Below are 27,659 nucleotides of genomic sequence, written 5' to 3'. Positions count from 1 at the left end.
TTCCAGTTGGAAACAAATACACCCATTTCCCTCAACGATGCCAATAACACACCCTATATCCTGTCACTTACACTGTTTTGTTTCATGTAAAGCCAACCAATGAGTGGGGCATATCCACATATAAACTCAGCAAAAAAATGAACGTGATGAACGTGTAACGGTTCTCTTGTGGTGAAGGAAAGTCGGACCAAAATGCGGCGTGTAGATTACGATTCATGTTTAATGAAAAAACACACTAAACACAAACACTACAAAACCATGAACGTAACGAAAACCGAAACAGCCTATACTTGTGTAAACTAACACAGAACAAGGACATCAGGACAGTAAGGACAATCACCCACGAAACACTCAAAGAATATGGCTGCCTAAATATGGTTCCCAATCAGAGACAACGATAAACACCTGCCTCTGATTGAGAACCACTTCAGACAGCCATAGACTTCACTAGAACACCCCACTAAGCTACAATCCCAATACATACACACCACATACAAAAACCCATGTCACACCCTGGCCTGACCAAATAAATGAAGATAAACACAAAATACTTCGACCAGGGCGTGACAGAACGTCCCATTTTCAGGACCCTGTCTTTCAAAGATAATTTGCAAAAATCGATTGTAAAGGGTTTAAAAACTGTTTCCAATGCTTGTTCAATGAACCATAAACAATGAATTAACATGCACCTGTGGAACGGTCGTTAAGACATTAACACCTTACAGATGGTAGGTAATTAAGGTCACAGTTGAAAACTTAGGACACTAAAGAGACCTTTCTACTGACTCTGAAATACACCAAAAGAAAGATGCCCAGGGTCCCTGCTCATCTGCGTGAACGTGCCTTAGGCATGCTGCAAGGAGGCATGAGGACTACAGATGTGGCCACGGCAATAAATTGCTATGTCCGTACTGTGAGACGCCTAAGACAGCGCTACAGGGAGACAGGACGGACAGCTGAACGTCCTCGCTGTGGCAGACCACGTGTAACAACGCCTGCACAGGATCGGTACATCCGAGCATCACACCTGCAGGACAGGTACAGGATGGCAACAACAACTGCCCGAGGTACACCAAGAACGCACAATCCCTCCATCAGTGATCAGACTGTCCACAATAGGCTGGACTGAGGGCTTGTAGGCCTGTTGTAAGGCAGGTCCTCACCAGACATCACCGGCAACAACGTCGCCTATGGGCACAAACCCACCGTCGCTGGACCAGACGGGACTGGCAGAAATTGCTCTTCCCTGACGAGTTGCAGATTTGTCTCACCAGGGTTGATTGTCGGATTCACGTTTATCATCGAAGGAATGAGCGTTACACCGAGGCCTGTACTTTGGAGCGGGATCGATTTGGAGATGGAAGGTCCGTCATGGTCTGGGGTGGTGTGTAACAGCATCAACGGACTGAGCTTGTTGTCATTGCAGGCAATCTCAACTCTGTGCGTTACAGGGAAGACATCCTCCTCCCTCATGTGGTACCCTTCCTGCAGGCTCATCCTGCTTTGACCCTGCAGCATGACAATGCCACCAGCCAAACTGCTCGTTGTGTGCGTGATTTCCTGCAAGACAGGAATGTCAGTGTTCTGCCATGACCAGCGAAGAGCGCAGATTTCAATCCCATTGAGGATGTCTGTGACTTTTTAGATCGGAGGGTGAGGGCGAGGGCCATTCTCCCCAGAAATGTCCGGGAACTTGCAGGTGCCTTGATGGAAGAGTGGGGTAACATCTCACAGCAAGAACTGGAAAATCTGGTGCAGTCCATGAGGAGGAGATGCACTGCAGTACTTAATGCAGCTGGTGGCCACACCAGATACTGACTGTTACTTTTGATTTTGACCCCCCCCTTGTTCAGGGACACATTATTACATTTATGTTAGTCACATGTCTGTGGAACTTGTTCAGCTTATGTCTCAGTTGGTGAATCTTGTTATGTTCATACACATATTTACACATGTTACATTTGCCAAAAATAAAAGCAGTTGGCAACGTGTCTTCTTTTTTTTGCTGAGTTTAGAATGTGTAAAAACCCATTACACAACAACATGCCATAACCTGTCACCATATCTCTCAACGTAATGGTGTTGAGGCAACATATTGTCAGTAAGTACAGCAGGGGTGCATGGATGATTGATACCTCTAGCCCTCAAATATATAGATAGCTGGTCTGCTCTATGATAGACAGCCTGAAATGACTTGTTTCACTCACGGAAAGTGGTTTCTCTCTTCTCCCACCTGAGAGCAAGGAAACCCAAGATTTCTTCTCCAAAGTAGATATTTACATTGCTGAGACATTGACCCTGCATTTCAGACAGCTAAGAAAACCCTAACTGTGTCCTTGTGAACAGATAAAGTATGGTCTTGATGTATGTCTGTTGAGCAAACAAAAATACCACAACTTTCCAAGGCAGAGAAAATTTAAGTGACGAAGCAGCAGGGGTGGAAATTAGGCTAGCACATGGCCGACATTGAGAGTGTTAACCCTCTCAAGGCTGCCGGCCCAGACTGCATCCCAAGCCGCATCCTCAGAGCATCCTCAGAGCATCCTCAGAGCATGCGCAGACCAGCTTGCTGGAGTGTTTGAACACCCGAGCCACTGCCTGTTCACCCCGCTATCAAATCAAATCATCCAGAAGGTGAGGTCAGTACAGGTACATCAAAGCTGGGACAGAGAGACTGAAAAACAGCTTCTATCTCAAAAGGCCATCAGACTGTTAAACAGCCATCACTAGCCGGCTATCACCCGGTTATTCAACCATGCACCTTAGAGGCTGCTGCCCTATATACGTAGACATGGCATCACTGGCCACTTTAATAATGTTTATCTACTGCTTTACTCATTTCATATGTGTATACTGTATTCTGTTCTACTGAATTTTAGTCAATGCCACTCTGACATTGCTCATCTTAATATTTATACATTTCTTAATTCCATTGTTATACTTTTAGATTTGTGTGTATTGTTGTGAATTGTTATATACTACCGCAATGTTAGAGCTAGGAACACAAGCATTTCACATCTGCAAAAAAATGTGTATGTGACCAATAACATTTGATTTGATGTTAAAAATCGGTAAAGTTAGATTTTCATGTCAACAAATAACCTTCAATTCATTTTGCATTTTCATCTTTTATGAACATTTAAAGAAACCAATAAATACACTTAATCAATAACATTTAATTTTTCTAATTATCTTTCTCAAAAACGTTTGTATGTTTTCCCATACCAAAATCATTATTCTTCATTGTTTTGTTCCCAATATTTTACAGTTACCCTGTGACCCCACTAGTGGCCGTGACCCCAGTTACCCTGTGACCCCGCTAGTGGTCGTGACCCCAGTTACCCTGTGACCCCACTAGTGGTCGTGACCCCAGTTACCCTGTGACCCCACTAGTGGTCGTGACCCCAGTTACCCTGTGACCCCACTAGTGGTCGTGACCCCAGTTACCCTGTGACCCCACTAGTGGTCGTGACCCCAGTTACCCTGTGACCCCATTAGTGGTCGTGACCCCAGTTACCCTGTGACCGTGACCCCAGTTACCCTGTGACCCCACTAGTGGTCGTGACCCCGATTTTGAATACCACTGCACTGGCTCAAGGATAGTAATTTTCAGACAGAGATACTAGAAAATGTGCCAAACAAGAGATGCCTTTTCCATTTTCGTGTAGCCGACCCAAGCTAGTAGAGATTGTAGACTACGAGCCTGGATGGCCAGTGTCAAAAATAATTACAATTAGTACTTAAGTCGTTTTGTGGACTATCTGTACTTTAGTTTACTATTTATATTTTAGAAAATGTTTATTTTTACTTCACTACATTCCTAAAGAAAATAATATACGTTTTACTCCATACATTTTCCCTGACACCCAAAGTACTTGTTACATTTTGAATGCTTAGCAGGACAGGAAAATGGTCCAATTCACACACTTATCAAGAGAACATCCCTGGTCGTCCCTACTGCCTCTGATCTGGAGGACTCACGAAACAGAGAACATCCCTGGTCATCCCTACTGCATCTGATCTGGCGGACTCACTAAACAGAGAACATCCCTGGTCATCCCTACTGCCTCTGATCTGGTGGACTCACTAAACAGAGAACATCCCTGGTCATCCCTACTGCATCTGATCTGGCGGACTCACTAAACAGAGAACATCCCTGGTCATCCCTACTGCCTCTGATCTGGAGGACTCATGAAACAGAGAACATCCCTGGTCATCCCTACTGCCTCTGATCTGGTGGACTCACTAAACAGAGAACATCCCTGGTCATCCCTACTGCATCTGATCTGGTGGACTCACTAAACAGAGAACATCCCTGGTCATCCCTACTGCCTCTGATCTGGAGGACTCACTAAACAGAGAACATCCCTGGTCATCCCTACTGCATCTGATCTGGTGGACTCACTAAACAGAGATCATCCCTGGTCATCCCTACTGCCTCTGATCTGGAGGACTCACTAAACAGAGAACATCCCTGGTCATCCCTACTGCATCTGATCTGGTGGACTCACTAAACAGAGAACATCCCTGGTCATCCCTACTGCCTCTGATCTGGTGGACTCACTAAACAGAGATCATCCCTGGTCATCCCTACTGCCTCTGATCTGGAGGACTCACTAATAAGAGATCATCCCTGGTCATCCCTACTGCCTCTGATCTGGTGGACTCACTAAACAGAGATCATCCCTGGTCATCCCTACTGCCTCTGATCTGGTGGACTCACTAAACAGAGATCATCCCTGGTCATCCCTACTGCCTCTGATCTGGTGGACTCACGAAACAGAGATCATCCCTGGTCATCCCTACTGCCTCTGATCTGGAGGACTCACTAATAAGAGATCATCCCTGGTCATCTCTACTGCATCTGATCTGGTGGACTCACTAAACAGAGATCATCCCTGGTCATCCCTACTGCCTCTGATCTGGAGGACTCACTAATAAGAGATCATCCCTGGTCATCCCTACTGCCTCTGATCTGATCACTAAACACAAATGCTTTGTTTGTAAATTATGTCTAAGTGTTGGAGTGTGCCTCTGGCTATCTGTGAAAAGAATAATAAAACAAGAACAATCGTGCTTTCTGGTTTGCTTAATATAAGGAATATTACATTATTAATACTTTTACTTTTGATACTTAAGTATATTTTAGCAATTACATTTACTTTCGATACTTAAAGAAAAATGAGTCTATTGTTGACACAGTCCCAAAATGTTTTGCTTGTCAGCAATCAAGTTTTCAAGATATGTAACTTTAAAAACACAGAAATCCTCCCCTTATGATGCATTTTTACATCATAAACGGATAATTTCTATATTTTTAAAGTTACATGGAAAAGTTGATTGTCAACAAAATGGACGAATGAAACACACACCATAAGATACTAGTATGTGGTGGAATTTTTATTTAAGTATAATTAAAACCGAATACTTTTTAGACTTTTACTCAAGTAGTATTTTACTGGGTAACTTTTCACTTTTACTTGAGTAACTTTCTATTAAGGTATCTTAACTTTTACTCAAGTATGAATTTGGGTACTTTATCCACCGCTGTTATGTACCATCACTGAGAAACGTTTTTCTGCTGAATTCATCCTTTGCCTTTTTTCTCTGTCAAATGCGTGTCACAAAACGAGGCTTGAAATGCTTGATATCAAAATTAGTGTCTCGGTCATAATCCGTCAGTAAATACATTTTCCCTGGGAGTCCTAATTAGGCGCTTAATTTCCAAACTCTTGTTGCTCACTCATCTCCAAAGGCACCATGGGAAAATTGCACCCAATATGAGTCCAACTGTTCAGCAGGAAGCTGAAAACAACTAACTGCTGTTTCATCTAGAGGATTTCTGACTACATGGTAACCATGGTAACCGGGTGTTGACAGCGTGGTTACAGGTGCAGGTGCTTACAGTCTGATGTGAGTCGGTCAAGGTGGAGGGACTGTCAGAAGGGATGTGAATTGAGTTTTGACCTGTGTAGCCCTCCAGTCCAAAGCTCAGCTAAGTATTTATATTCTTGGACGTTTCCTGTTCATCGCAAAGGACACAATGGTCCAGTCGCTGATAGCTGTTATGTTCAGCTTGTGCCCTGCACCCTGTCCATTAGAGTTGAGTCATACACATTAACAAGGCACAGACAATCACATTTTTTGACTTAACAAAGTATACCAAGGAAGTCAGGAAATGGGCGTTTGGTGAGATCTGACCTAAACAATTGAGGGCACAACTGATACGAGGATTATTGACAGCGACAATATATGATTACATATCACAGTGTGATCAGTGCCATACTGTTCTGCTAGACCATACATTACTGTGGTATCCCCCAAATCAATTAAAGGATGAATCAATGGCCTGAATCAAAACTGTGTGACAGCTGCATTATCTCAGAATACAGGATATCCCTCTCTCTCTCTCTCTCTCTCTCTCTCCCTCTCCCTCTCCCTCTCTCTCTCTCCTTCCCTTCTTCCATGTTCATTTGAAGCTGATAGGGGGTAAGAATGAGAGAGAGAGAGACAGAGAGAGAGAGAGAGATATACACAGTACATATATATATATATATATATATATATGTGTAATGCATGGTCTCTCCCTCTCTCTCCTATACAGTATATATATATATATATATGAGAGAGAGGGAGAAGAGAGAGAGAGAGAGAGAGAGAGAGAGAGAGAGAGAAAGGTCTGGGAGTGTTGCAGAGGGAGGCTGGCACAGTGACAAGGTCAATGTCATCCCACACATCAAAGGGATTGGTCACGTTTAATGTTATCAACGACTTTCATATGCAGACACTCACTTATCTGACACTTCTGTCAGATGTCCACAAGTTTCATCTGGAAAACTCCACAATGGGCTCTTCATCCCATTACAGTTGTGGAACAGCCAGCCTGATACCACTGGACCACAGTGGGTCACACCTTGAAGTGGAGATATCACTACAATCTCTCAGTAGGGGGAGAACTGCTGGTCCGTATTCCTGAAGCATCTCAGAGTAGGAGAACTGATCTAGGATCAGTTCCCCCTTGTGAATGTTATAGGACTCATTAATAATCTAAAAAGACAAACCGATCTTAGAACAGCACTCAAAGTGGTACTAACCCATACTTCACTTTTAGATCTCCTACTGCAGAAAGGCCTCATGATTAATAACTTCCCCCAATAATGTCATTACAATAAAATGTACTTTGTAAAATTGGACCGAATCCCTTTAGATTTTCCACTCGGCACGAGGTAACAAATACACTTTCCTCAAGTGAAGAGAGAGAGAGAGAGAGAGACCGCCGGTTGTTATAGGCCACTGCTCAGTGTGTAATCTACATAAATCTACATAATTCAATTTAATACGATTCTTAGAAGTGTTTTACAAGACTTTTTAATATATTACTCCAGCAATATTGTTATTTATTGTGTTTAATATAATAATATTGTGTTTATTGCATAAGTTAATTGGTTCAATGTATTAAGGCCTACACCTACACATCATATCATCAGTACAATAATAAGAATAAATATTATTAAAAGTTACAATGAAGACCAGCAGAAGGGCACTTAGGAACACCTGCTCTTTCCATGACAGAATGCCTAGGTGAATCCAGGTAAATGATCCCTTATTGATGTCACTTGTTAAATCCACTTCAATCAGTGTAGATGAAGGGGGAGGAGACCAGGTTAAAGAAGGATTTTTTTTTTTAAACCTTCAGACAATTGAGACATGGATTGTGTATGTGCACCATTCAGAGAATGTATGGGCAAGATTTAAGTGCTTTTGAACAGGGTATGGTAGTAGGTGCCAGGCACACCGGTTTGTGTCAAGAACTGCAACATTGCTGGGTTTTCACACCCAGTTTCCCATATGTGGCAAGAATGTTCCACCACCCAAAGGACATCCAGCCAACTTGACACAACTGTGGGAAGTGTTGAAGTCAACATGGGCCAGCATGTGGATTGCTTTCACCACTATGCAGAGTCCATGCCGCAATGAATTCAGGCCTGGGGGGGATGCAAGTCAGTATTACAAAGGTGTTCTTAATATTTTGTACACTCAGTGTATATCAAGATGTCCTTTCGAAGCAGACTTATGACTGACATCTAAAAGCCATATGAATGTACAGAACTAGCCATTTGAAAAAGCATGTCATATCAGAAGGATACTTGCTTTAATATTGATCTATGCAGGGACACACAAAAAAAAAAAAACCACATCTCGCGCATCGATTCTCATTGTGATTCTGTCACACTGCAGTTCTGGAGCCTTTATAACTGTAAACCTCCATCTTTGCCTTCTTCCTGTAATCCTCCCTGGAACCAAGCATCTTGGGCAGCCAATCATCTGAATCCGTGTTTAATTTCCTGTCCCTATGCGATACATACGAGCCCTTCTCTGCCTGTCCTTTCTATCGTTGTAGACAATCTGGATCTGAGTGTTGCTGATGTTTCAAATGGCCATAAGGGGGTCACAGGCAGAATGTCAACATAACTGCAGGGGTTCTTGTCTTTGTCGGATTAAATCATCTCTGGAACTTAAAAGGATGAGGTGTTTGTGTTGTCCCTTGGACAATATGTGTTGTAGTGATGCTTGCAACTTTTTGTCACTTGTCATGTCAGATCCAACGGCTCAACAACATCAGTTAGTCACGTATGAGTGTACGCACACACAGCATACACACGCAGACACACACACACACACACACACACACACACACACACACACACACACACACACACATGAATACACCTGCAGCCAATGTTTCCCCCTTCCTTTCGTCTCCCGTTGATTTGGTGGATCGATTGCTAGTCATTCTCTGACTGTGTCCAATCTCTTCCAAAAAGTGAGATTGTGTTTTGATCCAGTACATTGAATTGGAGGATGCTGGCTGTGCATGCCAGACAACGCCTTCTCGAGCTCATGTTTAGTCAGAGGTGCCTCGTGCTTGGAGAATTGTCTATCTCCTTTCTGACCAAATCTGTCCGTAAAGACATCCCTCTCTGTGCTACTCTACAAGCCCGTCTTCGTATATTTCTTCCTACAAATCACCTCTGTTTGGCGTCTTTGGACCAAAGCCCCTTGGACACTGCTCAGAGCCATGCAACCAATGTATATAGCACTCAATAAGCATACCTATTGATATGAGTACTGAGTTTCTGCAGGGAATTCTCTGAAGGGATGTTGAAAACAAGATGGCTGTTATATCCTCTAACTTGCCCAATGGCACCTCTAGATGGTCTAATTAATCTGGCCTAACACATGGCAGGTTTACACAGGAGACATCCTCACACTCTTGGACTGTCTGTCACACTAGTTAGTTACTGTGATCCCCACCCCCGGTGGCTCACAAGGCCCGCCCGAGGGGCCCTGAGTGAAAGATGAAATTGTGTCATGTTGACAACAAAAAAAGTACTGAGAGGAAATGATTACAGCACAATAGTTGTAGCAAAGTATTTTTAGAGTATCTGTAAAGTATCCGCTTCGCAACACCAATTGGGACCGGACCACACCAGCCACGAGGATAAGTATCCGCTTCGCAACACCAATTGGGACCGGACCACACCAGCCACGAGGATAAGTATCCGCTTCGCAACACCAATTGGGACCGGACCACACCAGCCACGAGGATAAGTATCCGCTTCGCAACACCAATTGGGACCGGACCACACCAGCCACGAGGATAAGTATCCGCTTCGCAACAACAATTGGGACCGGACCACACCAGCCACGAGGATAAGTATCCGCTTCGCAACACCAATTGGGACCGGACCACACCAGCCACGAGGATAAGTATCCGCCGCAACACCAATTGGGACCGGACCACACCAGCCACGAGGATAAGTATCCGCTTCGCAACACCAATTGGGACCGGACCACACCAGCCACGAGGATAAGTATCCGCCGCAACACCAATTGGGACCGGACCACACCAGCCACGAGGATAAGTATCCGCTTCGCAACACCAATTGGGACCGGACCACACCAGCCACGAGGATAAGTATCCGCTTCGCAACACCAATTGGGACCGGACCACACCAGCCACGAGGATAAGTATCCGCTTCGCAACACCAATTGGGACCGGACCACACCAGCCACGAGGATAAGTATCCGCTTCGCAACACCAATTGGGACCGGACCACACCAGCCACGAGGATAAGTATCCGCTTCGCAACACCAATTGGGACCGGACCACACCAGCCACGAGGATAAGTATCCGCTTCGCAACACCAATTGGGACCGGACCACACCAGCCACGAGGATAAGTATCTAATGGGAACTCTGTGTTGAAAGCCTCTGTTTCGATTAATCTTTTGGAGGACATTTTGCAACTATTACCTGCAATACACCCCCCCCATTGACTGATTGGTCCAATAATGATAATACTTAGCAAGAACCATCCCACATCGTGTGGCTCTTGTTATTTCCCAGGAGCCCTTGCAAACTTATCGCTCCATAACTTCTCTCACCCATCTCTTTACCAAGCTTCCCTTTAAATTAATTGACTCCTACCAAAGTCACTCATGGCCCAATAATTGAGTCATTCCAAATGAGAAATCAGTAATGTTATTGACACACTGCAATAAGGGCTCTCCATTAGGTTGAAGTAGCAGGAGAAAAGACAAGCTGATGGAATACAGGACATTATGTTGAAGTAGCAGGGGATACAGGACATTATGTTGAAGTAGCAGGGGAAAAGACAAGCTGATGGAATACAGGACATTATGTTGAAGTATCAGGGGATACAGGACATTATGTTGAAGTAGCAGGGGATACAGGACATTATGTTGAAGTAGCAGGGGATACAGGACATTATATTGAAGTAGCAGGGGATACAGGACATTATGTTGAAGTAGCAGGGGATACAGGACATTATGTTGAAGTAGCAGGGGATACAGGACATTATGTTGAAGTAGCAGGGGATACAGGACATTATGTTGAAGTAGCAGGGGATACAGGCCATTATGTTGAAGTAGCAGGGGATACAGGACATTATGTTGAAGTAGCAGGGGATACAGGACATTATGTTGAAGTAGCTGGGGATACAGGACATTATGTTGAAGTAGCAGGGGATACAGGACATTATGTTGAAGTAGCAGGGGAAAAGACAAGCTGATGGAATACAGGACATTATGTTGAAGTAGAAGGGGATACAGGACATTATGTTGAAGTAGAAGGGGATACAGGACATTATGTTGAAGTAGCAGGGGATACAGGACATTATGTTGAAGTAGCAGGGGATACAGGACATTATGTTGAAGTAGCAGGGGATACAGGACATTATGTTGAAGTAGCAGGGGATACAGGACATTATGTTGAAGTAGCAGGGGATACAGGACATTATGTTGAAGTAGCAGGGGATACAGGACATTATGTAGAAGTAGCAGGAGATACAGGACATTATGTTGAAGTAGCAGGGGATACAGGACATTATGTTGAAGTAGCAGGGGATACAGGACATTATGTTGAAGTAGCAGGGGATACAGGACATTATGTTGAAGTAGCAGGAGATACAGGACATTATGTTGAAGTAGCAGGGGATACAGGACATTATGTTGAAGTAGCAGGAGATACAGGACATTATGTTGAAGTAGCAGGGGATACAGGACATTATGTTGAAGTAGCAGGGGATACAGGACATTATGTTGAAGTAGCAGGGGATACAGGACATTATGTTGAAGTAGAAGGGAATACAGGACATTATGTTGAAGTAGCAGGGGATACAGGATATTATGTTGAAGTAGCAGGAGATACAGGACATTATGTTGAAGTAGCAGGAGATACAGGACATTATGTTGAAGTAGCAGGAGAAAGGACAAGCTGATGGAATACAGGACATTATGTTGAAGTAGCAGGAGATACAGGACATTATGTTGAAGTAGCAGGAGATACAGGACATTATGTTGAAGTAGCAGGAGATACAGGACATTATGTTGAAGTAGCAGGGGATACAGGACATTATGTTGAAGTAGCAGGAGATACAGGACATTATGTTGAAGTAGCAGGGGATACAGGACATTATGTTGAAGTAGCAGGAGATACAGGACATTATGTTGAAGTAGCAGGGGATACAGGACATTATGTTGAAGTAGCAGGGGATACAGGACATTATGTTGAAGTAGCAGGGGATACAGGACATTATGTTGAAGTAGCAGGGGATACAGGACATTATGTTGAAATAGCAGGGGATACAGGACATTATGTTGAAGTAGCAGGGGATACAGGACATTATGTTGAAGTAGCAGGGGATACAGGACATTATGTTGAAGTAGCAGGGGATACAGGACATTATGTTGAAGTAGCAGGGGAAAAGACAAGCTGATGGAATACAGGACATTATATTGAAGTAGAAGGGGATACAGGACATTATGTTGAAGTAGCAGGGGATACAGGACATTATGTTGAAGTAGCAGGGGATACAGGACATTATGTTGAAGTAGAAGGGGAATACAGGACATTAGGTTAGAGATACAGGACAGGGGATACAGGAGGATATTATGTTGAAGTAGCAGGAGATACAGGACATTATGTTGAAGTAGCAGGAGATACAGGACATTATGTTGAAGTAGCAGGAGAAAGGACAAGCTGATGGAATACAGGACATTATGTTGAAGTAGCAGGAGATACAGGACATTATGTTGAAGTAGCAGGAGATACAGGACATTATGTTGAAGTAGCAGGAGATACAGGACATTATGTTGAAGTAGCAGGGGATACAGGACATTATGTTGAAGTAGCAGGAGATACAGGACATTATGTTGAAGTAGCAGGGGATACAGGACATTATGTTGAAGTAGCAGGAGATACAGGACATTATGTTGAAGTAGCAGGGGATACAGGACATTATGTTGAAGTAGCAGGGGATACAGGACATTATGTTGAAGTAGCAGGGGATACAGGACATTATGTTGAAGTAGCAGGGGATACAGGACATTATGTTGAAATAGCAGGGGATACAGGTCATTATGTTGAAGTAGCAGGGGATACAGGACATTATGTTGAAGTAGCAGGGGATACAGGACATTATGTTGAAGTAGCAGGGGATACAGGACATTATGTTGAAATAGCAGGGGAAAAGACAAGCTGATGGAATACAGGACATTATATTGAAGTAGAAGGGGATACAGGACATTATGTTGAAGTAGCAGGGGATACAGGACATTATGTTGAAGTAGCAGGGGATACAGGACATTATGTTGAAGTAGCAGGGGATACAGGACATTAGGTTGAAGTAGCGGGGGATACAGGACATTATGTTGAAGTAGCAGGAGATTCAGGACATTATGTTGAAGTAGCAGGGGATACAGGACATTATGTTGAAGTAGCAGGGGATACAGGACATTATGTTGATGTAGCAGGGGATACAGGACATTATGTTGAAGTAGCAGGAAATACAGGACATTATGTTGAAGTAGCAGGGGATACAGGACATTATGTTGAAGTGAAGTAGCAGGGATACAGGACATTATGTTGAAGTAGCAGGGGATACAGGACATTATGTTGAAGTAGCAGGGGATACAGGACATTATGTTGAAGTAGCAGGGGATACAGGACATTATGTTTAGGACATTATGTTGAAGTAGCAGGGGATACAGGACATTATGTTGAATACAGATACAGGACATTATGTTGTAGCAGGGGATACAGGACATTATGTTGAGCAGTAGCAGGGGATACAGGACATTATGTTGAAGTAGCAGGGGATACAGGACATTATGTTGAAGTAGCAGGGGATACAGGACATTATGTTGAAGTAGCAGGGGATACAGGACATTATGTTGAAGTAGCAGGGGGATACAGGACATTATGTTGAAGTAGCAGGGGATACAGGACATTATGTTGAAGTAGCAGGGGATACAGGACATTATGTTGAAGTAGCAGGGGATACAGGACATTATGTTGAAGTAGCAGGGGATACAGGACATTAGGTTGAAGTAGCGGGGGATACAGGACATTATGTTGAAGTAGCAGGAGATTCAGGACATTATGTTGAAGTAGCAGGGGATACAGGACATTATGTTGAAGTAGCAGGGGATACAGGACATTATGTTGATGTAGCAGGGGATACAGGACATTATGTTGAAGTAGCAGGAAATACAGGACATTATGTTGAAGTAGCAGGGGATACAGGACATTATGTTGAAGTAGCAGGAGATACAGGACATTAGGTTGAAGTAGCAGGGGATACAGGACATTATGTTGAAGTAGCAGGGGATACAGGACATTATGTTGAAGTAGCAGGGGATACAGGACATTATGTTGAAGTAGCAGGGGATACAGGACATTATGTTGAAGTAGCAGGGGATACAGGACATTATGTTGAAGTAGCAGGGGAAAAGACAAGCTGATGGAATACAGGACATTATATTGAAGTAGCAGGGGATACAGGACATTATGTTGAAGTAGCAGGGGATACAGGACATTATGTTGAAGTAGCAGGGGATACAGGACATTATGTTGAAGTAGCAGGGGATACAGGACATTATGTTGAAGTAGCAGGGGATACAGGACATTATGTTGAAGTAGCAGGAGATTCAGGACATTATGTTGAAGTAGCAGGGGATACAGGTCATTATGTTGAAGTAGCAGGGGATACAGGACATTATGTTGAAGTAGCAGGGGATACAGGACATTATGTTGAAGTAGCAGGAAATACAGGACATTATGTTGAAGTAGCAGGGGATACAGGACATTATGTTGAAGTAGCAGGAGATACAGGACATTAGGTTGAAGTAGCAGGGGATGCAGGACATTATGTTGAAGTAGCAGGAGAAAGGACAAGCTGATGGAATACAGGACATTATGTTGAAGTAGCAGGAGATACAGGACATTATGTTGAAGTAGCAGGAGATACAGGACATTATGTTGAAGTAGCAGGGGATACAGGACATTATGTTGAAGTAGCAGGAGATACAGGACATTATGTTGAAGTAGCAGGGGATACAGGACATTAGGTTGAAGTAGCAGGGGATACAGGACATTATGTTGAAGTAGCAGGAGATACAGGACATTATGTTGAAGTAGCAGGGGATACAGGACATTATGTGGAAGTAGCAGGGGATACAGGACATTATGTTGAAGTGGCAGGAGATACAGGACATTATGTTGAAGTAGCAGGGGATACAGGACATTATGTTGAAGTAGCAGGGGATACAGGACATTATGTTGAAGTAGCAGGGGATACAGGACATTATGTTGAAGTAGCAGGGGATACAGGACATCCCTTCAAATTAGAGGATTCGGCTATTTCAGCCACACATTTTGCTGACAGTTGTATAAAATCAAGCACACAGGCATGTAATCTCCATAGACACACATTGGCAGTAGAATGACCTTAATGAAATGCTCAGTGACATTCATTGTGGCACCGTCATAGGATGCCATCTTTCCAACAATTCAGTTTGTAAAATGTCTGCCCTGCTAGAGCTGTCCCAGTCAACTGTAAGTGCTGTTATTGTGAAATGGAAATGTCTAGGAGCAACAACGGCTCAGCTGCTAAGTGGTAGGCCACACAAGCTCACAGAAAGGGAGTGTTGAAGCAAATAACTCGTAAAAATCATCGGTCCTCGGTTGCAACGCACTACCAAGTTCCAAACTGCCTCTAGAAGCAACGTCCGCACAAGAACTGTTCGTCGGGAGCTTCATGAAATGGGTTTCCATGGCCAAACAGCAGCACACAAGCCAAAGATCACCATGCGCAATGCCAAGCATCGGCTGGAGTGGTGTAAAGCTCTCCGCCAATGAACTCTGGAGCAGTGAAAATGCGTTCTTTGGAGTGATGAATCGCGCTTCACCATCTGGCAGTCCGACGGACAAATCTGGGTTTGGAGAACACTACTTGCCTGAATGCATCAAGTTTGGCGGAGGAGGAATAATGGTCTCTGGCAATTTTTCATGGCTTGGGCTAGGCCCCTTAGTTCCAGTGAAAGGAAATCGTAACGCTTCAGCATACAATGACAATCTGTCCTCACTAATGCTCTTGTGGCTGAATGGTAGCAAGTTTTCACAGCAGTGTGGAGGTTGATAAAGCAGCCAAGGGGGACCAAGTCCATGATTTTGGAATGAGATGTTCGACAAGCAGGTGTCCCAATAATTTTTGGACAGAGGGCCAGACAGGGTACAATGTTCATGGGGCAGTAGGACAGAGGGCCAGACAGGGTACAAGGTTCATGGGGCGGTAGGACAGAGGGCCAGACAGGGTACAAGGTTCATGGGGCAGTAGGACAGAGGGCCAGACAGGGTACAAGGTTCATGGGGCAGTAGGACAGAGGGGTACAAGGTTCATGGGGCAGTAGGACAGAGGGCCAGACAGGGTACAAGGCTTATAGGGCAGTAGGACAGAGGGCCAGACAGGGTACAAGGTTCATGGGGCAGTAGGACAGAGGGCCAGACAGGGTACAAGGTTCATGGGGCAGTAGGACAGAGGGCCAGACAGGGTACAAGGTTCATGGGGCAGTAGGACAGAGGGCCAGACAGGGTACAAGGTTCATGGGGCAGTAGGACAGAGGGCCAGACAGGGTACAGGGTTCATGGGGCAGTAGGACAGAGGGCCAGACAGGATACAAGGCTTATAGGGCAGTAGGAGCGATGGCCGGTGAAGGAGATAGTAGATTCAGGTGCAAGAGGCTGGAGTACAGCTATGGATTGTGTTTTGTTTCCTGCTGCAACAGGAAATAAGTGTTTTCATTCCTTGATCCACGCCTGACAAGTTGACAGGTCTCACTGAGGACACGTTCTGTATGTCTGTGACTTTCACACTTTGTCTTTAACAGAGAGGAAAACAGAAAAAAGCATCTTATGTCGTCGAGAGAGGCCGTGGCACACAATGGCAATCAATGGGTTTAGGCTTTTTTCAATGACCCAGGAAGACACAACTGTTACCTTGAGAGAGAAATCACATTTTCCATTTTGCTTATATCAACCCTTAATCCCACACCAAATAGAATTACTAGCGAAGAGGATTGTAAAGATTTACTCTGCGGACGTGTGGATTAAACAGATAGCCATAAATCCAGCCTTGAGGAGAGATGAATCCCCTCTTCAGCATGAGTAGACGGATAGACCACCATTTTAGCCCAGTCAAACAAAGCAGAGAGCTTCCGACAATGTCAACCACTACACGTGATAGTGTCACTGGGACTTTATATCTCACAGACAGCTACAGAACGAACACTGCGATGCCACTGCGATATAGTGGACCGCCCTTTAAAGCAGGATTCAGTTGTTGTGTTGTTGTCATGGACTGGACCCTGCAGCACCCTGTCCATCTCTGTTTCCCTTTGAATCCTATTCCACTCTTTTTCTCAGCTCTACTTTTTTTCCCATAGCATCTTTTTTTTTACAGTCCTCCTCACGACTCCTTGGGCTTGTTTTTCTTGTCGAAACCCTTTCCTCTCAGGACAAAACCTTTGCTTGTCATTTCAAACAAATACCATGAAAAGAACCAGATCATATGAGCAGCAATGGCGTGGTGAGCATCAATAGCTCCTTCAGCCGACATCTAAGAGTGATAGATCAAAAGGATCAAAGCCTTGGCAATGCCAGTACGATGGGTGACAACAATGGACAAGTAATAACTGTTTTAAAGCCATGTGGATATCCAAGAACAGGCCTCTCTCTGTCTCTCTCTCTCTCTCTCTCTCTCTCTCTCTCTCTCTCTCTCTGTCTCTCTCTCTCTCTCTCTCTTTCCCTCTCTCTCCCTCTCTCTCTCTCTCTGTCTCTGTCTCTCTCTCTCTCTCTTTCCCTCTCTCTCCCTCTGTACTGTGGTTTCACTGCGAGGAAGACGAGCATTTAACAAAGGAAACATTTCCTTGTTTGATGTCTGTGATGACAAACTGACAAACTCCCCTAAAATGTACCAGCCATTTCAATAGAGGGTGCGAAATAATACACAAACACAAAGTAACAGATCATTATTTGCAAGGAAAAGCTGTCATAAGTAGCTATCCAGTGTAGAAATACATTACAAATGCCAGTTGAACAGGGTCTCGGGAACACGGTTCAGGCTTTAACCAGCCAATTTGTAAGAATGTGTCCAGCAAGGTTTTTTTTTCCTGCATGGCCTCTGAGGGTTCTACAATGATAAATGACTATCAGTTCTCTTAACTCTGGCAGAATGGCACTACATACCTCAGACTACACATGCAAGTCACTTAAATTAGCCCTGGGTTAAATCAACTTGGTACAGACAGGCTGAGATTTAGACAGACCAATATTATTTTACCACTGGAATGCTGAGGCAATCTGTTATCAAAGTTTATTACAGTAAGTTTTACAGGATAATCTAGGGATTTTAAAAGGCTATGCTCTTGGTAATGATAATCCAATCATGTGAGAATTCACTGAGGTTTCTGTGGGGAATGGGATTAAACTAAAACTGCACCATTACCCAGTCATGATTGCAACGTGCAGGGCCAAGACATGTCGTATTTTAGAGCAAGTCCCTCGGAAAAAAAAAAATCCTTTGCTTTTTCCCCCCTTTTATTTGGAACAAGTGAAGTGCATACCTCCTCGTCATCCTCCTCCTCGCTGTTGCTAGATTCTTCTGGTGCTCTTATAAACCACCACTGAATCTCTAAGTAAACTGACGTGGTTCCGCTCTGGAAGGCGCACGCCATTTCAATGTTTTGACCTTCTTTTACCGTTAGATTGGAGGGGATATCCGTAAACTTTCCTGAAAGATAGAGAAAAAACAATCAGTATAATGGCTGTCTGTCCATCTCTTCACAACTACAGCCTACATATAACAAACCTGTCATAGCGTAAGGTACTTCTTTCAACACATGGTAGTTGAGTAAATAAACCCTTACAACAACAACAACAACAATAACAAACATGAAAGAAAATCTGATCAAGAGAACACGTGAAAAACCTGTGCGAAGAAACACGTGAAAGATTTCAAAAAGGAAAGGAAATATATATATTTCCACAGAGTTAGACATGTTGTTTTCGTAGGTTTGACGTTTTACATACATGTTTCACATGTGAACAAATCAAAATTGGAAAAACAGACACATGTGGTTTTTGGACAGGTGAAATTTCATATCGATTTTTTCACGACTAAGACACGTGATTTCTCATATTATGTTTCACATGCTTTTGTAACTGGCAGGATTAGAAGCCAGGTCTCCCACCGGAAAATCGGACGTCTTGACCATTAGACCAAGAGGGCCAACACGAACTTTGAAGTTGCATGCAGGGCATCACATGACCATGAGCGACTCATGTCCGCTACACTTTCACATGTGCATTTTCACATTTTAATGTCAACCAGGGCTGTCAAACTAATTTAAAAAATGCTGTCCAATTCATGGCAGGATTTCCTCCTGTGATTAATCACGATTTATCGCAATTTCATAATTTGCTCAAATTGAGCTGCAGTTTACAACAACAAATGATTATACAAAAGCATTACAAGAACATTGACGTCTTGATTTTTGTTCAAAGTTAGCAAAATCAGATAAATTGATGAACACACTTTAAACGTCAAAGTCAACTTGTTCTGACATGGCATTGATGCAGCAGTAGAGCTGTATAGATCATGGATTTAGGATGTTTTCAGTGTATTACCCGGAGTTAACTGATGAACTCTGAGAGCACTCATTCTGACATGTTGAATAAGGACATACGGAACTCTAGCTTCTCTGTTCTTTTCACTGGGCTTCATTTCACTGGTCACTGACCAACCTATGACGAAGAGACACATGCACCTGCAGCAGTAAAACTCTGAGATGGATGGCTCAGAAATACCGTAAGAAATTTGATTTTTCAATGCACTTGAATTATTATACTCAGGTAGGCTAAGTGACCTTTTTACAGAATGGCATTACAGAATTTGCAATTCCATATGTTGAAACATTGCTACTGCAACATGTCACGTGTTTGAAGAATAACACTATTTCACCACCACAATTTCACATGTGAATGTTAAGATTTTCACGTAAATGTTTCCTTACATGAAAAATGTTACATTGAAATGTGATTGATTTTCACATGTGAAACTGCAATTGAACATGTGAAAGTGACATTTTCACATGAGAAAGTTATTCACATGTGAAACTGCATAACCGAGTTTCATGTGAACCTTTTTAACATGTGGAACAGCAAATTTCACATGTGCAATTGTAATTCACATGAGGTGAAAACGTTTTTTTTTTTCCTCAAATGTGAAACGGTGGTTTAATTTAATACATGTGAAAGTATGATTTGGAAATGCGATTTTGTAAGAGAAGTGTAGGTTAATCGAATTAGTGAAATATATCATCTGAAATTAAGGGGTTTCCTATGTGTCTAGAACTGTCACCGCGATGGGTATCATATCTTGATCATAACATAATGCCATATAGCATATATCAGCCCCTTCTCAAAGCACGGACATATGAGATAAACGTGATTTAACCTCAACACATTTCCCAGATTCACTCTCCAATAACTAGTGTAATTTAAATAAGACCAGTATAGTATAGCCTATCTGAATATATAATTAAGTGTGGAACATGTTACACTGGTTTAATCCATGAAAACACTCTAAGCATCACAATAACTGTCTTTCAATATAGCCTACAGTTTCCCCCCCGCAACACACACTGCGCCTAAAAAAAACATTGTCTGATCATTTTCAAGGGATACAGGCTAGGGAGGCAGTGGCAATACCAAGGCAGATGTGTCAGATTTCGTGTGATGAGATCCAAAGGTAGAGAGAAACCACAAAAGGACATGTGAAAACTCTCACTGATATGTCAACAGGGTAACCGTCCATGATGCTGAAAAAATAACTACTGCCCGCTCTACGCCATTCCAACACTGTTTCTGCGTATCCGTTACTTTAAATGCATGTCGCGCTCAGTGTCCCTTCAAAGTTATCCTTACAACGACATTAACCTGTGCCTGATAGTCCAACATTTAGGTTCTACTAATTATAATAATATTATAGACTACTAAATTATATCCAGGTGTCATTTTATGCAATCAACAGTTGCGTTTTGTTCATTTGGACAACATTGGATCAAAACAAGGTACTTTTTCTGCATTTATCTTATAGCCCAGAAGTATGTTGCATTTGTTACGTCAATCGTAATATATTCATTATTTAATGTCTGCATGAAGTTATACGCACTTTTAACATGAATTCAAATGCGATTTATATTGTTTAAAACCCAGAAGAAGCCCAGAGAGATTGGAATTGATAGAAGTGTTGAATTTGCGATTTGTCTTAGCTTACCTTCAAAGCAGAATCCAAATTGTATACATAAACTAGACATTACAACGAATCCAATAAAGTCCTGAGAGGTCCACATCATTACAGACGGATAATGTCACATCAGCCGAGAGAGAAATAAAAAACGATCTTCCAAAAGTGCTCAGCAAATTAAACTCTTGCCAGGCCGATATGCTTGGACACAGAATGGCGAATATAAAACATGCTGGAACAATAGCAAGGCTCCTGAAGTTGTCAGCTTTGCAGAGAGAGAGAGAGACTGGTGACTGCGCGCTCAAGGTGTTGTAAAATAATCGCCTCTGTTCTCTACCCTCGGTGCAGTACGTGGTTGTTCATGCAACGTCAGTGTGCAGTTCCCCTATTGTGTGCTTGGTGTACACACCTCTACACTTTTGCAAAGCCCGTTTTCCACATTCTTTCAAATTGCTCTAGTCTAGACTTAAAAATATGTAATATAGTAAAGTCATTATCAGGCATAGCAGCGAGAGTAGCCTACAGACGATTTTGAAAGCTAGTAATAATTTTAGCATTCATGACAAGATTTGTGTGAGAGATTTGTGTGAGGAGAGCAAAATAGCTGCTCACTTTTCTCAGCAACCAAAACATGCCAAATCATTTAAGAAACTGGGTGGGTTGTCACTCAAAACCACATCAAAATGGTATCTGATTCTGAAGTGGCATGAAGAATGTACATATGGAATGTAGGTGTGTCCATCTCATTGTGGGTCGGCTCTAGCCTTTTGAGGGCCCTAAGCAAGATTTGGTTGGGCCCCCCCCCGTCTTTTTTTTTGTTGCCGTTTTAAAGCTAATTTCCTGCAAGTCTAAAAATGTTGCCATGACATATCATGTTAATGATTTCTGAGTGAGAGTGACTAGCAACATCAATGGGTAGGCACTTGCCCTGTGTGCTCGTTCAATATTCAGCCATGATTACTACAAGTTTAGATCGCTGGCTAGACTAACTCACCAATCTAAAAAATGGTTAGCTGATGTGGCTAATTGAGTGACTGTCGAAAAACTGCTGATGCATAACCAAATTTCGAACTTGCACCTATTCTAACTAGACCCAGACTATTGTTTTGTAAGTGGCTGGGTGCCCTAAGCGATCGCTTATGTCGCTTAAGTTTGGAGCAGGCCCTGATCATGTTTATTAATAGCTATGCAGTCAGACCTCTGAAACAGGCACAGATCAGACCCACTGGTACATAGGCTATAAAACAATATTGCAGCCATTGAGGGGGAGACAGCTGAGACAGGGTTTGAACCAGAGACCCTGCAAGTACAGGTCAATCACAAAAGTCTACTTCCTATGCCATTTAAAATTTCTAGGGATAGCACCATTTTTTCCATTTTTGCCTAAAATGACATACCCAAATCTAACTGCCTTTATCTCAGGCCCTGAAGCAAGGACATGCATATTAGTGGTACCATTTGAATGGAAACACTTTGAAGTTTGTGGAAATGTGAATTGAATGTAGGAGAATATAACACAATAGATCTGGTAAAAGAAAATACAGAGAAAAAAAACAACTGTTTTCTTTCTTCTACCACCATCTTTGAAATGCAACAGAAAGGTCCCTGTTCCAGCCATCACTCTGGTGTAATTCCGATGCTGTCCACAAGATGGCAGAGGTTTATGTGCAAAGGTTCAGACAGATAACTTAAAGTATGAGAAAACTACATGACATTTAGTGTGAGTGGCTGGGCTAGCTATTAGCTATCTAGCTAGTTTTGTTCAACCCCGAATGGTGCTTATTTGACAACGTTACAGTCGATCAAGTGAAGATCGCTCGCGTCATTGGCGTGTCATGAAGGCGTTTCTCCCTGACCAAATTTGGTGTCCTATAGGATATACTACACCCCTAATGATATAGTGAAGTCTGGTTACATTCTAGGATCTAAGAGGAATAAATGCAAATGTGATTTGACTGGTTGAAACAACGTTTAGGGTTAGATTTTTCACAGATTCCTTTTTTTGCAAATTGAATGAGTGGAAATACAAAATCGATCTTGCATACTATATACTATATGGACCTTTTTAGGAAATTAAAAATTATTTTATCTAAGAAAACAACACTTCATGTTATCTCGGGGACCCTTTGGATGATAAATCAGAACAAGATTTCAGAATGTAAGTACACATTTTACCTTCAGAGGTGAATTTATCAAACCTATCGAGGTGAAAAAAGTGTTTTGCTGTTAGGACCTCTCCTCAAACAATAGCATGGCATTTTTTCGCAGTAATAGCTCATGTAAATTGGACAGTTATCTTAACAAGTATTTAAGCTTTCAGCCAATATAAGACACTTATATGTACCGACATTTGTTGTTTCTCTAAAATCTGCGATCGTGACACAAGGTGCTGCATGATTTACAACTGTCCCGTTGACAGGACGCCTGTCCCTATTAAGATTTGGACCTCTTGGCAGAGGCTGTAGTTCGCTTACATCCAAAGAGGCCCCACTATTCTTTATATCCTGACAAACAGGCCAGCACACAAGCCTCAGTACAGACAAGGGCACACTTGCATTGTACACTCTTAGAAAAAAGGGTTCCAAAAGGGTTCTGTGGCTGTCCCTATAGAAGACACCTTTTTGGTTCCAGGTAGAACCCTCTGTGGAAAGGGTTCTACACGGAACCCGAAAGGGTTCATAATAGGGTTCTCCCATGGGGACACTGAATAATTTTTTTGAGGGGGTTCTAGATAGCACCTTTTTTTGTAAGAGTGTAGGCCTGAGAGATTATCACATTGCTGCCACCAATGTAGTGAATGAGAGGGGACCCGCCAGAGAAGTGCTTTCCTTGTAACCACAAGGTCAGTGGTTCAAGCTCTACTCCGTCTGTTCTGCCTTGACAATAAACAATCAAAGTTACATTAAATCAGGCTAAATCCAGTTATGTACTATACTGTTGCTGTTGTTGATGATCAGCACTATCTAAGCAATAGTCAGTGTGGGGCAGGGAACGGTACTTATTAAAGGGACTTGTCCCGCGTTGGTTTCTGGCCACCATCCCATTTTCTCAACCGGAGCATTCTGCACGGGCCACTTTGAGTGAAGCAGAGTGCATCTGAAAATTAAACACTTTTCCAGGGCAATGATGTTTGCAATAATTAATGACATTCACATCCAGCCACGTTCATAAGTGCGCGCTCAATGACAATAATACTTTCTTCCAACTCTCTCTCTCTCTCCCTCTATCTCTCTCTTTCTCTCCCTATCTCTCTCTCTCTCCCTATCTCTCTCTCTCTCCCTATCTCTCTCTCTCTCTCTCTCCATCTCTCTCTCTCTCCATGCAGAACATGCTGTGAGCATGTAAAGGCCTACTAGGCATTGAGCACCATAGACACTAGTAATGTTGGGTACTGAGCACCCCAGATACTGGTAATGTTGGTGACTGAGCACCATAGATACTGGTAATGTTGCTGACTGAGCACCATAGATACTGGTAATGTTGGTGACTGAGCACCATAGACACTAGTAATGTTGGTGACTGAGCACCAGAGATCCTGGTAATGCTGGTGACTGAGCACCATAGATACTGGTTTTTGAGCACCCCAGATACTGGTAATGTTGGTGACTGAGCACCATAGATCCTGGTAATGTTGGTGACTGAGCACCCCAGATACTGGTAATGTTGGTGACTGAGCACCATAGATCCTGGTAATGTTGGGTACTGAGCACCCTAGATACTGGTAATGTTGGTGACTGAGCACCATAGATCCTGGTAATGTTGGGTACTGAGCACCCCAGATACTGGTAATGTTGGTGACTGAGCACCATAGATCATGGTAATGTTGGGTACTGAGCACCCTAGATACTGGTAATGTTGGTGACTGAGCACCATAGATCCTGGTAATGTTGGGTACTGAGCACCCCAGATACTGGTAATGTTGGTGACTGAGGACCATCAACACTGATAATGTTTGTGGGAGTCTATGACAAAGGGTTTGCTGTGTCACCATCATGATCAAGGATAACAGAGTGTGCCCTGAGCACTGTGTCTGCACACAAAGACCACCTCTATCCACCATTAAATGGGCTGGTCAGACTTGGTGTGTCATACTAAAATAGCATGTTGGTAGACTTGATCTTATTTTCCTTTTTCCCTAAGGGACAACTTTCATTAAAGATGGGATCTGTTTATCTCTCTAAATCAATGTCTAGGTTTTTATTTCTTTATTTTTACTGGCCCATCCAGCCTCTTCGAAGGACAACATTGAATTTGTGTTACATTATTGTTTCTTGCATTTGACATACATGCTACTTCTATATAGTTTTGATTTCCTCAGACATGTACTGTATACATGATATATGGTGTTTTTTGGTCCTAACTATTACAGATCATGAGGTTTAAACCCCATCCCTCAGCTACTCTCAGCCAATCCCACCTATCACCCTAACCCCAACCCTCAGCTACTCTCAGCCAATCCCACCTATCACCCTAACCCCAACCCTCAGCTACTCTCAGCCAATCCCACCTATCACCCTAACCCCAACCCTCAGCTACTCTCAGCCAATCCCACCTATCACCCTAACCCCAACCCTCAGCTACTCTCAGCCAATCCCAGCGATCACCCTAACCCCAACCCTCAGCTACTCTCAGCCAATCCCACCTATCACCCTAACCCCAACCCTCAGCTACTCTCAGCCAATCCCACCTATCACCCTAACCCCAACCCTCAGCTACTCTCAGCCAATCCCACCTATCACCCTAACCCCAACCCTCAGCTACTCTCAGCCAATCCCACCTATCACCCTAACCCCAACCCTCAGCTACTCTCAGCCAATCCCACCTATCACCCTAACCCCAACCCTCAGCTACTCTCAGCCAATCCCACCTATCACCCTAACCCCAACCCTCAGCTACTCTCAGCCAATCCCACCTATCACCCCCAACCCTCAGCTACTCTCAGCCAATCCCACCTATCACCCTAACCCCAACCCTCAGCTACTCTCAGCCAATCCCACCTATCACCCTAACCCCAACCCTCAGTTACTCTCAGCCAATCCCACCTATCACCCTAACCCCAACCCTCAGCTACTCTCAGCCAATCCCACCTATCACCCTAACCCCAACCCTCAGCTACTCTCAGCCAATCCCACCTATCACCCTAACCCCAACCCTCAGCTACTCTCAGCCAATCCCAGCTATCACCCTAACCCCAACCCTCAGCTACTCTCAGCCAATCCCAGCTATCACCCTAACCCCAACCCTCAGCTACTCTCAGCCAATCCCACCTATCACCCTAACCCCAACCCTCAGCTACTCTCAGCCAATCCCACCTATCACCCTAACCCCAACCCTCAGCTACTCTCAGCCAATCCCACCTATCACCCTAACCCCAACCCTCAGCTACTCTCAGCCAATCCCACCTATCACCCTAACCCCAACCCTCAGCTACTCTCAGCCAATCCCACCTATCACCCTAACCCCAACCCTCAGCTACTCTCAGCCAATCCCACCTATCACCCTAACCCCAACCCTCAGCTACTCTCAGCCAATCCCACCTATCACCCTAACCCCAACCCTCAGCTACTCTCAGCCAATCCCAGCTATCACCCTAACCCCAACCCTCAGCTACTCTCAGCCAATCCCAGCTATCACCCTAACCCCAACCCTCAGCTACTCTCAGCCAATCCCAGCTATCACCCTAACCCCAACCCTCAGCTACTAACCCCAACCCTCAGCCAATCCCAGCTATCACCCTAACCCCACTAACCCTCAGCTACTCTCAGCCAATCCCACCTATCACCCTAACCCCAACCCTCAGCTACTCTCAGCCAATCCCAGCTATCACCCTAACCCCAACCCTCAGCTACTCTCAGCCAATCCCACCTATCACCCTAACCCCAACCCTCAGCTACTCTCAGCCAATCCCACCTATCACCCTAACCCCATCCCTCAGCTACTCTCAGCCAATCCCACCTAACATCCTAACCCCAACCCTCAGCTACTCTCAGCCAATCCCACCTATCACCCTAACCCCATCCCTCAGCTACTCTCAGCCAATCCCACCTATCACCCTAACCCCAACCCTCAGCTACTCTCAGCCAATCCCACCTATCACCCTAACCCCATCCCTCAGCTACTCTCAGCCAATCCCACCTATCACCCTAACCCCAACCCTCAGCTACTCTCATCCAATCCCACCTATCACCCTAACCCCATCCCTCAGCTACTCTCAGCCAATCCCACCTATCACCCTAACCCCATCCCTCAGCTACTCTCAGCCAATCCCACCTATCACCCTAACCCCATCCCTCAGCTACTCTCAGCCAATCCCACCTATCACCCTAACCCCATCCCTCAGCTACTCTCAGCCAATCCCACCTATCACCCTAACCCCAACCCTCAGCTACTCTCAGCCAATCCCAGCTATCCGTAGATCAACCCTCTCTAGATTTCAATGTGCCATATATATCTTTCGACTGTGGTGTGATGTCTCGCATAAATTCCGAAC

At 43.8% G+C, this 27,659-nt stretch overlaps 1 protein-coding gene across 1 annotated transcript in view; it reads right to left on the bottom strand.

Annotated features, from left to right (window-relative positions):
* The window catches only part of LOC115104840 (V-set and transmembrane domain-containing protein 2A-like), a 39,473-nt gene extending 17,711 nt beyond the window's left edge, over positions 1-21,762 (bottom strand). Inside the window, exons 1-2 of the mRNA XM_029626166.2 lie at positions 21,200-21,762; positions 18,486-18,652 (exon numbers count right to left, since the gene is read on the bottom strand). Coding sequence (XP_029482026.1) covers positions 18,486-18,652; positions 21,200-21,278 — 246 coding nt within the window. The 5' untranslated portion in view covers positions 21,279-21,762. The remainder of the gene's footprint in view (positions 1-18,485; positions 18,653-21,199) is intronic.
* Positions 21,763-27,659: the final 5,897 nt, after the last annotated feature.

The sequence above is a fragment of the Oncorhynchus nerka genome, linkage group LG22 (genome assembly GCF_034236695.1).
Source record: "Oncorhynchus nerka isolate Pitt River linkage group LG22, Oner_Uvic_2.0, whole genome shotgun sequence".
NCBI lineage: Eukaryota > Metazoa > Chordata > Actinopteri > Salmoniformes > Salmonidae > Oncorhynchus > Oncorhynchus nerka.
This window is presented reverse-complemented; position numbering and strand designations above follow the sequence as displayed.